Raw genomic sequence first — 13,816 nt, forward strand, 5'->3', positions numbered from 1 at the left:
GTATATGAAATCCTTACATATATTAAATCCAAAACTATGTTAGACTCTCATGTGCAGTACTATTTCTGATAAGAGTCATTTTGATATCTGGTAGCAGTATTTTGATCATTCAAAATCTCATAAATAATTATAGAACTACAAAAACAAAAAGTATAATTCTAATTCCTTCTAGCAATCTTTTTTCCGAGCCTACATTCCATGTTTACGCAGAGAAGAAAAGATGATCTATACGTTTGTCTTTGTGGTAATATGTTGAGGAATCCAAAATCAATGACATGCTACAAATACTCTGATCAAGACATTTCACTGCCAACACACACAGCATTGAATTAATCACCATAAAAAAAAGAGCTACAGGTATAAGAAGGTGAGGGAAGTCGAGGAAACAGACAGACAATGGTCAGCTCCATTTGCAATGATCATATTAGACATGACTGCCAAATGACATCGTGAATGATGTCGATCTCCCTGCCATAAGCAGCAAAAGATGATTGTGAGTTGCCACTCCAAAACCAGAAGGCGTTAGATGGTCGAGACGTGAGCATGAAAGGTAAGTTACCTCAAAGCTCATTGACGTCTTCTTCTTCTTCTTCTTCTTCTTCTTCAGCAGCAGCAGCAACAGCAGCAAAAGCAGCATCATCATCGACTAGGTTTGTGTCGAAGGTGCAGGAATGTTTGATGTAGCTTATGTAATTGCCTCGGAAATCTCTGATGGAAAAAATTGGAAAGCGTTCGATCATGGGCCAGTCTGCGCCATTTTGGAGGCATCTGCGGAGTATTTGGGTGGTTCCCCGCACGTCCAGTCTCTGGAGCGTAGTGAATGATTGTTGCGCCAACCACTCTGGTAAATGATTGTTGCCACGCCCAAACAGTCCCAGATTCAAGACTTCCAGTGCAGGGAGATCAGCAACAATCTCCAGATCTGATTCACCAATTATACTCATTTCTTTTACACAAGGGAAACCTCTGATAGACTTGAGAGCACACACATCGGCCAGAAACAATGTGGTTAAGCAGGTTGCCTGTCGGATCAGGCCTTCCGGTAGAGACTTCAACTTGGGGCAATTTCCGAGGACCAATTTGTCGAGGCGACGCATAGCAAAACCTTCCGCTACCCAATTCCACACTTCCATGTTAGTCATTTCCAAGAGTTCCAGCTGCCTTAGTTTCGGAAACAACGAAGGAGGAGAAGTAGAAGAAGAAGAAGGGCGCTTTGAATTCCGTTCCCGTTCATGACCAGCAGCAGCAGCTTCACACCCAAAAAATTCCGGTCCGATGGTGGTCACTGCACGTGCACCTCGTATGAAAAGAAACTCCAAACTGGGGAGCTTCCCTAGCGGTGGAAGCAGTGGCCAATGAACACAATAATTTAGTTCCAAGCGGCTTATGTTCGGAAGAAGCGAACTGATGCTTGCAGACGCCATCCAGCTGGGGTACCGGAGGCCGAAATTCTGTAACCTGAGCCAAACAACAGATGATGGTGGATGAAGTGCCACATCCAACACCTTCTCCATTCTTTCAATCTCTTCCTCCGTGTGACCATCGGATGTCAGTGTGGATGAGCAATGTAAATGTAGATTCTTCAGTTTATGGTTACATTTTAATATGCTCGTAACCCTTTCCGGTTTAGCTTCCAGCCACGCCCTCTCCAACCTGCCAACGGACAGGTATCTGAGTTCCTGGAGGCCGCATAATGCTGCCAATGGGCACATACCATCATTACCGGTGTTCACGACGAATCCTCCGAGTTTATTGAGGTGCTTCAACCTTCCTATTCCACATGGTAAGCTCTCCAGATGTGTATATGTACAATCGAGTGTCCTTAGATTGAATAGCCTAGCCATACCCCGGGGGATATGTCTCAACTGATCACATCCTCTGAGGAGCAAAAACTGTAAATTCGTAAGATTGCATATGCTTTCTGGAAGCTCCGTTACACGGCTATGAGACACATTCAAGTATCTCAGGTGTATCAAATTTCCGATGTAGTGCGGTAGAATATCGATATTTGTGTAAGTAAGGTGCAAGACTCGAAGTCGGACGAGGTTCTTCAAGGAATCATCTATATCCTTCACAGAGCCATGTATTCCCTCCAATAACAATGTCCTCACCGACTCATTTTGCCTGGTCCAACTGACGATATCCCGGATGTCCATGGTTTCAGTGGCCACGACCGACAACCGACGCAGCTTCATCGTGGCGGCAGCACTTCTCCACTCGTTTTGCACGTCACTAATGCACAAGCTCTCATCTCTCGATAGGAAATGGCTGAGCGATCGCAGCAAATCATGCATCTTGGAATAATTATGGTAGTCCAGACTCAAAGGTTGCAGCGATTGTAGAAGGCACCTATGATGCAGCTCTATGTAATATTGCTCCCCTGTTTCCTCCAAGCTGGCATCTTCTCGTGCTTCGACAAACCCCTCGGCTATCCATAATCTGATGATGTCAGACTTGCCAAACACATAGTCTTCTTTGAACAAGGCACAGTAGAGAAAGCATTGCTTGAGATGGGACGGCAAGTCTTGGTAGCTCAGGTACAGTGCTCCGTGCACACCTTCGGGAAGCCCGGTCCGTGACCATGCGGCGCTGCGGAGAACTTCCTCCCACGCATTTCTGTTGAGTCCTCTTGTGCAGAGGACCCCTCCGATGGTCTTGATGGCCAGGGGAAGCCCTCCGCATTTCTCAACAATCTTCATGCCTGTGTCCTTGAGATCTTGGGCATCCCTTTCCTCCTCTGCATTCATCGTCGCCTTCTTGCACAGGAGGGACCAGCCATCCTCCGGAGGCAGCAGCTTCATCTCGTGGACGTAGGCCGCCTTCATTTGCCTCGCGATCCCTGCGTTTCTGGTGGTCACCAGCACCCTGCTCCCTGCTGCGCCTCCCTGCAAAGGATTGCGGAGCAAGTCGTCCCAGATCTGAGCATCCCAAACATCATCCAACACCAGCAAGAACTTGTTCCCTCTCAGGAGACCCTCCACCAAGGGCTCCAGCAGACTCCTGCTCTGTTCTCCACCATGGCTTCCACCAGCACCTTTAACGATATTTCTGAGAAGATCCGTCTCGCTGAACTCTTGGGACACGCACACCCAGATGGTGGTGCCGAAGTTGGCTTTGACTTTGCCATCATTGAACACCTTCTGAGCGAGGGTGGTCTTTCCGATGCCGCCGATCCCCACAATTGCCAGCACCACCACGTTCTTACTCGGATCTTGCTTTGTCAGCTGCTCCACCAGTGCCTTGGCGTCCTCCTCCAATTGCTCGCCAACCATGTCAGACTCCATCACGGGGGAAGTTATGCGACTAACTCGAGGAACCACCCTTGGTTCGGCCGCAGACACATGGAGTTGCAGCTTGAACCTTCGGGCCGAGATCTCTTCCAGCCGATCGTTGAGATCCTTGTTTTTGATGCCCACCTCATGTCTGAACTTGACCTCGTCGCTTAAGCCAGCAAAGATGGAAAATATGTTTCCTTTGAACCGCTTCGAAGGGGACTCTCCCGGGGCGCACTTCTCGGCCGAGGTCCGCCACTCGTCGAGGACGTCGTCGGCGTCGTACATGACATCCTTCAGCTCCATCAGCCAGTCGTTGACGGCCTTGTCCTCGATCCGCCGCTTCTCGGCGTCAAGAAGGACAGACTGGATGTTGCGGAGAGTGCTTTGGAGCTTTTGGATCTCTCCGGGGACTCCCAACAACAAGTCCACCTTCTCTTTAGCCATGTCCTTCAACGTACCGACCAGCCCGGAGACGAAGGAATCGGCCATCTTTGGTCACGGAGTGGGAGTATGGTAGCTGTCACCAAGTATTGGTGGCAGCCAAGGCAAGGGTGAGTGAGGTGCAAGTTATAGCTGCAACTCTTCAAACTATAGCAATAAAAAAACCTTCGTCAAAAAGTCTCAAAATCAAACAAAAAGTAAATCCTTACTAATCCAAAGGCCATGTTACCAAGAATTAAAAAAGATTAATGAACAACGAAACAATACATATTTAATGAATTCGAAGTCAGTATTATAAAAAGTGCATAACTTGTGCTCATAAATGCCCAACCAAATCTGATGTTGGGACGCAACGTTGACTAAGAACCCTAGCAATGGCAAACATGCAGAAACTACTATTAGTAGCTGGACGAACAATATAAAGTAGGAGTGCGTTTTATATTCAAATCCACCTTTGATTTTACTGTTGTTCATATCATTCGATCGGACGCAGCCTCTGTCGTCTTTCACAGCATTATTGCAAAAAAATAAAAAACAAAGTTGGTGTCATCTTCCATTGCACAATAATTGACCGATTCCACAACGTGATGTGGGATAAAATAGCCTTCCATACCAACTAAAGGCGTCTGACATTAAAGATAAAGGAGGTTCTAATGCCAATAGACAAAACTAGTAGGAGATGGACAAAGAAATAAGTGAAAACATAATTATATTTTAGTCTCGATGATATTATAATTTCTTCACACTTACTTGTAGTTGATGAAAAATAATTTCTCACTTACAATTAAAAAAAAGTGGTTCCACATGATGTGACATTCAATCATATAAGAATTTTTAAGTAAAAGATATTGTCTAAACATGAAGGTTTATAATACAAACCAGGTTAAGTCAGATAATATGATAAATACAAACAAGATCACTAACAGATAATATGTTAGCTATAAGATCACTATCACTTTATCAGTCTAATGGATTGATACTTAGTGCAGGACGAAAGAATGCAAAGAAACTTAAAAAACATATCAGCACATGTTTAAAGCAAGCTTGATGCCAAAGGAACTTAATAAATAGCGGCACAAAATAAAGCATCATTTATGTTAAAGGCAAACACGATCTTAAAGAAACTTAAAAAAAAGAAAAGCGACACAGCATCATCATGTTTAAAGTAAGCATATCCTAAAATAACTTAAAAGAATAATGACACAGAATAAAACATCATTATGTATGAAGCAAGCATGATTCTATAGGAACATATATATATATATATATATATATATATATATATATATATATATATATATATATATATATATATATATATATATATATATATATATATATATATATATATATATATATATATATATATATGCTAAACTTAAATTTAGAATCATATATATGGGCTAGAAGTTCTTTCATAATAATAACTAGAATTTCACATCAATGCTCTGCGTTCACAAGAACAGAATCTATAAACATCTGCAATTGATATATGCAAAATGTCGGAAAAACATGAAAGACTCAAGAAATAGAGCCATAAACCACAGATTCCACAATATCAACTCTTCCAAACATGATAGATCTTATTTGGAATTGTACCAAATCTCTTTGTGAACATACATAAAAGGCACTGTGATGTTGATATATATCTAGTTGCCTTCGCTTTGCTAGTGGAGAGCAGGTTCACCCCTTTTGATGACTTGTACCCATAGAAATATGGGATGTGGCTGCTAACGTTGATGGTCATGTCACAGAACTAATAGTCTTCCTTGAGTGCTTTTTGCCTTTGTCACATGGATCCAGCTTTTTGCCTTTGTCAAATACATGAGAATAATTATGCACTTTGGAATTGATTCCAAAATGGTTTCACATCTTTCTTCTATGAACCATCTTTGGGTGGAACTGAGGGCACTACTAGTAGTCTTCCGATCCCCATATATTCTTCTGCTTCTTAGACAGCATGTCGTTCAAACTACATTCGAGTTTTCTACTCTGAATCACCCAAAATCTGGGTTTTATCTTCTTGTCCAGTGAGTAGCTGAAGTACCTTGGGTATTCGACAATTTCCTTGAGTGGCTTCTTCATGGTTCTTAAGAGGAAATCAAGCTTTGGTTTCAGAACCATTTCAATGCTATAGCCCAGTATGGGAGAAAATCTACAGATCATGGAGCATACTTCCCTCTTAGACAGCCCAACCCTCATAAGAAAGATCAGCCTGCAATGCATCAGAAATCAAGATGAGCAGATATCCCACCAACTGCTAAGAAAGCTTTGGTTTCAGAACCATCTCAATGTTGTAGCAGTGCACTGTAGCACTGTAGCAGTACTATAGTACTCGGTACATCTGAGTGTACCGCTCGATATACCTGGGTGTACCGCTCGATATACCATACCGTATCGATACCGAGCCCAGATCGAAATACTGATACGGTACGGTATTACGAACCTTGTACGAAAGAATGAATAAATATGTTAAAACTCACATCTAGGTGGAAGTATTCGTCGCTATACCTGGGAAGTAGACAATCCAAAAGTAGCATTTCTGGATATTTTCTGACAACCCGAAGAAGACAATCTCTTGAGACACCAAAATCAACAAGGAAATTGACTTTCTTTCTCAAGGTGTTCTCAACACTAGAATCAAATATTTCCGGACAGCGACATAAAATCCTACCAATGGTTTTGTTATCAAATTAGCTAACACAAATTAAAGCATGAATCTAAATTTTAGGTAAGTCAATATAATTTAATTGATGTTTTGAAGAATCTGGTACGTTATTAATGCTAATGCAGCACAACAAGCAATGTACAGAACCACGTTATTAATGCTAATGCAGCATATGCTATGTTATTAATGCCAATGCAACAGAACTACGAACATTAACCGATGTACAGTATCCATATTAATGCTTCATAGATAAGCAACAGAAAACCATATATTTTTTTAAAAAAATTAGCAATTATACAAAAAATCAATTTGATACCTCTTGAAATTGTTTAGGTTTCTTCAGTAGGAGCTGTGGGCTAGAGGTAGGTAATAACTGGAACCAGCATCTTCTTCTTAACACCAAATTCATTAAATTGCTCCACCATTGACTTCATCTTTGTAGCCGAACAACCCAATATATGTGGCCAACTCCTGATTGCGAGGTCGACACTTGATTTTAGAACCTGAAGTAAAGTAATATCAGGTTTTGTTAAATATATAAACACTCCAAGAATATGAACCAACAAACCACCTATACAATGAATATATTTCAAAATTCATGACTTTTGCATCAGATGAATAAGAATAATAAAGTTGGTCAGAAAGTTACATGAACCTCATCAATCAAGGTGGCAACTTTTGAGTAGGAGATTCCACTTAATATATGGTGCATGACTTTGCAAATGTTATATACCAAAAGTAGTAGAATTGACTAACTAAAAATGATAGGTGGGAATGACAATAGTACAGTTGAAATGCCTGCTTCAGGAACACCAACAAGTTCAAGAAAGCCAACCGACGGTTTAAAATGGTCTTCCACAGAGCACAAAAGAAGAAGCTTTGGAAATGATTCGACCAGATAGGGAAATGAGGCATCTTTGTGACCTAACATACTTAGACCTCCATCCATGTCTTGTCTTGCCTCCATCTGCATGAAATATTTGTCACGAATGCTATAATGCATTCAATACAACAAAGATGTACAATGCACCAACCCAGATAAGTAAGAAAGTAACATTTAATGTTACACACTTTTTCAGAAAAAGGACAAAGTGCTCTGAACATCCTCATCCGCAGAATCGATAGGTACATCATCATTCGTCTAGCATTTCTTCCGATAAGTGCCTCATTAATACTGCTTGGAAACAAAATTCCACTCACAAAATTGACCTACACAAGCAAATCCACAAAAAGGACGTGTGTGGTTAAATTCATAAACATTAGAGAAATAATGGTGTAATCAAATCGCTACTAACATTAGAGAAATAATGTCGATCTCCCTGCCATAAGCAGGAAGAGATAACTGCGAGTTGCCACTCCAAAACCAGAAGTCGTTAGATGGTCGAGACGCGAGCATGAAAGGTAAGTTACCCCAAAGCTAATTGATGTCTTCTTCTTCTTCTTCTTCGGCAGCAGCAACAGCAGCAAAAGCAGCATCAGCATCGACTAGGTTTGTGTCGAAGGTGCAGGAATGCTTGATGTAGTTTATATAATTGCCTCGGCCATCTCTGATGGAAAAAATTGGAAAGTGTTCGATCATGGGCCAGTCTGCGCCATTTTGGAGGCATCTGACGAGTTGTTGGGTGGTTCCAATTACGTCCAGTCTCTGGAGCGTAGTGAATGATTGTTGCGCCAACCACTCTGGTAAATGATTGTTGCGACGCCCAAACAGGCCCAAATTCAAGACCTCCAGTGCAGGGAGATCAGCAACAATCTCCAGATCTGATTCACCAGTTATACTCAGTTCTTTTACAGAAGGGAAACCTCTGATGGACTTGAGAGCACACACATCGGCCAGAAACAATGTGGTTAAGCAGGTTGCCTGTCGGATCAGGCCTTCCGGTAGAGACTTCAACTTGGGGCAATTATAGAGGACCAATTTGTCGAGGCGACGCATAGCAAAACCTTCCGCTACCCAATCCCACACTTCCATGTTAGTCATATTCCAGAGGTCCAGCTGCCTTAGTTTCGGAAACAACGGAGGAGGAGAAGTAGAAGAAGAAGAAGAAGAAGAAGAAGGGCGCTTTGAATTCCGTTCCCGTTCATGACCAGTAGCAGCAGCAGCTTCACACCCAAAAAATTCCGGTCCGATGGTGGTCACTGCACGTGCACCTCCTATTTCAAGGAACTCCAAACTGGGGAGCTTTCCTAGCGGTGGAAGCAGAGGCCAATCATTGCAGTCAATTAGTTCCAAGCGTCTTATGTTTGGAAGAAGCGAACTGATGCTTGCAGACGCCATCCAGCTTGGGTACCGGAGGCCGAAGAAATTGTCTAACCTGAGCGAAACAACAGATGATGGTGGATGAAGTGCCACATCCAACACCTTCTCGATTCTTTCAATCTCTTCCTCCCTGTAACCATCGGATGTCGATCTGCGTGAGCAATGTAAATATAGATTCTTCAGTTTTTGGTTACCCTTTAATACACTTGTACCCCTTCCTGATTCAGCTTCAATCCACGCCCTCTCCAACCTGTTAATGGAGAGGTATCTGAGCTCATGGAGGCTGCCTAATTCTTCCAATGGGCACGAACCAGTAGCCGTGTTCACCACGAATCCTCCGAGTTCATTGAGGAGCTTCAACCTTCCTATTCCACATGGTAAGCTCTCCAGGGGTGTAAGTTCACAATTGAGTGTTCTTAGATTGACTAGCCTAACTATACCCTGGGGGATATGTGTCAACTTCGTACATCGTCTGAGGATCAAAAACTGCAAATTCGTCAGATTGCATATGCTTTCTGGAAGCTCCATTATATCGGTATAAGACACATTCAAGTATCTCAAGTGTATCAAACTTCCGATGTAGTGCGGTAGGTTCTCGATTTTTGTGTAAGTAAGGTGCAGGACTCGAAGTCTCACAAAGTTCTTCAAGTAATCATCTATATCCTTCACATGGCCCCTTGCTATCTTCACCAACAATGTCCTCACCGACTCATGCTGCTTGGTCAAACTGACGATATGCTGGATGTCCGTGGTTTCAGTGGCCACAATCGACAACCGACGCAGCTTCATCGGGATGGCACCACTTCTCCACTCGTTTTGCACGTCACTAATGAACAAGATCTCATCTCTCGATAGGAAATGGCCGAGCGATCGCAGCAGATCATGCATCTTGAAATACTCATAGTAGTCGTCCAGACTGTAACTTTGCCATTGTAAAAGGCTCCTATGAAGCAGCTCTCTATAATATTGCTCCCCTGTTTCCTCCAAGCTGACATCTCCTCGTGCTTCGACAAACCCCTCGGCTATCCATAATCTGACGATTTCAGGCCTGTCAAACACATAGTCTTCTTTGAACAAGGCACAGTAGAGAAAGCATTGCTTGAGATGGGACGGCAAGTCTTGGTAGCTCAGATTCAGTGCTCCGTGCACACCTTCGGGAAGCCCGGTCCGTGACCATGCGGCGCTGCGGAGAACTTCCTCCCACGCACTTCTGTTGAGTCCTCTGGAGCAGAGGACCCCTCCGATGGTCTTGATGGCCAGGGGAAGCCCTCCGCATTTGTCAACAATCTTCATGCCTGTGTCCTTGAGATCTTGGGCATCCCTTTCCTCCTCTGCATTCATCGTCGCCTTCTTGCACAGGAGGGACCAGCCATCCTCCGGAGGCAGCAGCTTCATCTCGTGGACGTGGGCCGCCTTCATTTGCCTCGCGATCCCTGCGTTTCTGGTTGTCACCAGCACCCTGCTGCCTGCTGCTCCTCCCTGCAAAGGATTGCGGAGCAAGTCGTCCCAGATCTGAGCATCCCAAACATCATCCAACACCAGCAAGAACTTGTTCCCTCTCAGTAGACCCGCCACCAAGGGCTCCAGCAGACTCCTGCTCTGTTCTCCATCATGGCTTCCACCAGCACCTTTAACGATATTTCTGAGAAGATCCGTCTCGCTGAACTCTTGGGACACGCACACCCAGATGGTGGTGCGGAAGCTGGCTTTGATTTTACCATCATTGAACACCTTCTGGGCGAAGGTGGTCTTTCCGATGCCGCCGATCCCCACAATTGCCAGCACCACCACGTTCTTACTCAGATCTTGCTTTGTCAGCTGCTCCACCAGTGCCTTGGAGTCCTCCTCCAGCCGCTCGCCAACCATGTCAGACTCCATCACCGGGGAAGTTATGCGACTAACTCGAGGAACCACCCTTGGTTCCGCCGCAGACACATGGAGTTGCAACTTGGACTTTCGGGCCGAGATCTCTTCCAGCCGATCGTTGAGATCCTTGATTTTGACGCCCACCGCATGTCTGAACTTGACCTCGCGAAAGCAAGCACAGATGGGAAATCCGCACAAGGTGGACGGCCTCGGATCGGACGCACGAGGAGTCCACTTCTCGGCCTCCATCCGGCACTCGTCGAGGACGTCGTCGGCGTCGTACATGACATCCGTGAGCTCCATCAGCCAGTCGTTGACGCTCTCGTTCTCGATCCGCTGCTTCTCGGCGTCGCGAAGGACAGAGTGGATGTTGCGGAGATAGCGTTGGAGCTTTTGGATCTCCCCGGGAACGCCCAACAGCAAGTCCACCTCCGCTTTAGCCATGTCCGTCAACGTACCGACCAGCCCGGAGATGAAGGCATCAAGCACAACGGCCATCTTTGATCACAGAGTGAAGGAATCATCAAGCACAATGTACCTCTCTCTCTCTTTAAAGACAAAGGTAGGTGGAAGTCATAGCGGCATAAACTATATATTTTTATTTTCTAAAAGAAAACTTAAAAAACTCATATGCTTCATTATATGATGAATGTGTGAAACCATTTTGAAAAAAAAAAATCAACAATAAAACATATTATATTATTAAAAAGAAGCCTCAAAATTAAACAAAAACAAAACCCTCACCAAAATCAAAGGCCATGTGGTGACCGAGAATAAAAAAGATAAAAATATAAACCAAACCCATTCTTATTCTTGCACAGAAATCAAAAAGTCAACCAAAGTATGAGTGTGTTTTATATTCAAATCCAACTTTGATTGCACCGACGCATGTCTTTCACAGTATCATAGGCTGATTGGGAGACTTGACCCAAAGTTAGGTCAGGCGATGGTACCACTAGACCAAACAATGAAACCACCTATGAGTTGGAACATACAAAGTGTATGATTTTGGAAGACCCGACGATAGTACAACCAATATATATATATATATATATATATATATATATATAACATCCCTGATTAGTCCCACATCGAAAGTGGGTAAAATTAAGATTGACTTATAAGGGTCTGATGAGAGTATACTACTATCAACTTCAGCTTAAGTATTTTGGTTAGTGGTTTAGACCAAACGAAGTTGATAGGCCAGTTAGCCCATCAGGCCCGGATGATAATAATATATATGCTAAACTTAAATTTAGAATCATAAACATCTGCAATTGATATATGCAAAATGTCGGAAAAACATGAAAGACTCAAGAAATAGAGCCATAAACCACAGATTCCACAATATCAACTCTTCCAAACATGATAGATCTTATTTGGAATTGTACCAAATCTCTTTGTGAACATACATAAAAGGCACTGTGATGTTGATATATATCCGGTTGCCTTCGCTTTGCTAGTGGAGAGCAGGTTCACCCCTTTTGATGACTTGTACCCATAGAAATATGGGATGTGGCTGCTAACTATCATGGTCATATCACATGGAACTAGGAGTACGGATCCAGTTTTTGGCCTTTGTCATGTCCATAAGAATAATCATGCACACAGGCATTGCTTCCAAAAAGGTTTCACATCCTTCTTCTGTGAACCATCTTTGGGTGGAACTGAGGCCACCACTACTAGTCTTCCGATCCCCATATATTCTTGCGTAAACTCATCGTCGGTCGTTCTTAGACAACATGTCCTTCAAACTACATTCGAGTGTTCTACTCTGAGTCACCCAGAATCTGGGTTTTATCTTCTTGTCCAGTGAGTAGCTGAAGTACCTTGGGTATTCGACAATTTCCTTGTGTGTGGCTTCTTCATGGCGTTTGCGTTTATTTAAGAGGAAATCAAGCTTTGGTTACAGAACGTCTTCAATGTTGTATCTCAGTTTGGGAGAAAATATCTACAAATAAAATAATGGAGCATACTTCCTTCTTAGACAGCCCAACCACCCTCATAAGTAGCAGACATCCTACCAACTGCTATATTGCATCATTACTAATACAAGGCAAGATCTTATTTGGGAGAAAATATCAACAGATAATAGAGCATACTTCCTTCTTAGACAGCTCAATCACCCTCATAAGAAGCAGACATCCTACCGACTGCTCTGTTGCATCATTAATAATACACGGCAAGATCTTATTTGGGAGAAAATATCTACAAATAATGGAGCATACTTCCTTCTTAGACAGCCCAATCACCCTGATAAGAAGCAGACATCTTACCAACTACTCAATTGCATCATTACTAATACAAGGCAAGATCTTATTTGGGAGAAAATATCTACAAATAATGGAGCATACTTCCTTCTCAGACAGCCCAATCACCCTGATAAAAAATGGAAGAAAAATCACATTGCGCTTTTATCATGCTGTTCTTATTACCTAATTCTGATGTCATTTCTGAAATTGCAACAAAATATCAAGACGTATGCTATATTCAGGAAGTGATCTAAAGATGCCAAGAAAATTTGAAGCCAGATCTGCTTATGCATAGTTTAAATTGTTTTAGATTATGTCATTATGATACAGCTTGTTGCCTGCATTTATGATTTTGTAGACCTGAGAACAAAAATAAGAAAAATCAAGATCTTGGTTTAATATAATCATTGTGGTGTCCATTTAGCAGGAAGGTTTAGTTAAGTGATTATACTAAGAAGAGGGAATTAATCAGCAGAAACTAGACATAATACAAGTTACTATTATGCCAACTTAAGGTACACTCTCATATATGCAACTGTGCAGAACTTGGATGCAAATAGTTCATGCATTTGGAGGAACCTACAGCTCATGTCAATAAGTTAGCAAAGATCTATGGCAACTGTTTCATGCACGGTTCAAGGTTTTAATGTATCAAGCAAATGCCATCAAGGTCTCTCTGATAAGTTCATTGTACCAAGTTTGGATACAAAGTTACAGTCATTCTTGTCTAAGTCTTCTAAATTCGCGCACTTGGATGAATGTATTCAACTCCATTTCCTTGTATTCTCTAGGAAAAAGTGCTGACCCAACTCGTTGTTTTTATCAAAGATATGATTCTTTCTAAATATCTTAGCATGCATGAAATGTGCAGTCATATAAGAGAGAAACACCTTGACTAACAAAAAAGATGGCCAGGACAAAACATTATGATCTAGGCAAAGATCAGTTTGCAACTCAGATTCATACAACACTCCAAACCACTCCAGAGCCTTTTGGAGAAAATTGTTGTCCACACCCCAACTTCAGAGTGTAAAGTGAGGCTCCTTTTTGTTGA

The 13,816-nt window shown here is 42.7% G+C and overlaps 2 protein-coding genes across 7 annotated transcripts; both read right to left on the bottom strand.

Moving 5' to 3' along the window:
- Nucleotides 1–201: 201 nt before the first annotated feature.
- LOC103978627 (putative disease resistance protein RGA3) lies at nt 202–4,661 on the bottom strand. Its single transcript, XM_065142669.1, has 2 exons — nt 560–4,661; nt 202–468 (listed from the first exon to the last, which is right to left on the bottom strand). Exon 1 carries the CDS (start codon nt 3,762–3,764, stop codon nt 561–563), a length of 3,204 nt encoding a protein of 1,067 aa, XP_064998741.1. The 5' UTR covers nt 3,765–4,661; the 3' UTR covers nt 202–468; nt 560.
- A 508-nt stretch (nt 4,662–5,169) lies between these two features.
- On the bottom strand, nt 5,170–11,061 carry LOC135633298 (disease resistance protein RGA2-like). 6 transcript variants are annotated; one of them, XM_065142637.1, is made up of 5 exons: nt 7,680–11,061; nt 7,456–7,593; nt 7,172–7,351; nt 6,701–6,887; nt 5,170–5,931 (listed from the first exon to the last, which is right to left on the bottom strand). In XM_065142637.1, the coding sequence occupies exon 1, from the start codon at nt 11,006–11,008 to the stop codon at nt 7,802–7,804; it is 3,207 nt and encodes a 1,068-aa protein (XP_064998709.1). In that variant the 5' UTR covers nt 11,009–11,061; the 3' UTR covers nt 5,170–5,931; nt 6,701–6,887; nt 7,172–7,351; nt 7,456–7,593; nt 7,680–7,801. The 6 variants fall into 6 exon arrangements, with proteins under 6 accessions (XP_064998709.1, XP_064998696.1, XP_064998704.1 ...); XM_065142624.1 differs by having other exon boundaries at nt 7,040–7,351; XM_065142632.1 differs by having other exon boundaries at nt 7,034–7,351.
- Nucleotides 11,062–13,816: the final 2,755 nt, after the last annotated feature.

The sequence above is a fragment of the Musa acuminata genome, chromosome BXJ1-3 (genome assembly GCF_036884655.1).
Source record: "Musa acuminata AAA Group cultivar baxijiao chromosome BXJ1-3, Cavendish_Baxijiao_AAA, whole genome shotgun sequence".
NCBI classification, from domain to species: Eukaryota; Viridiplantae; Streptophyta; class Magnoliopsida; order Zingiberales; family Musaceae; genus Musa; species Musa acuminata.

Bases quoted from the DNA above. Each gene is read 5' to 3' on its own strand.
- LOC103978627 (XM_065142669.1), bottom strand. From the start codon at position 3,764: ATGGCCGATTCCTTCGTCTCCGGGCTGGTCGGTACGTTGAAGGACATG.
- LOC135633298 (XM_065142641.1), bottom strand. From the start codon at position 11,008: ATGGCCGTTGTGCTTGATGCCTTCATCTCCGGGCTGGTCGGTACGTTG.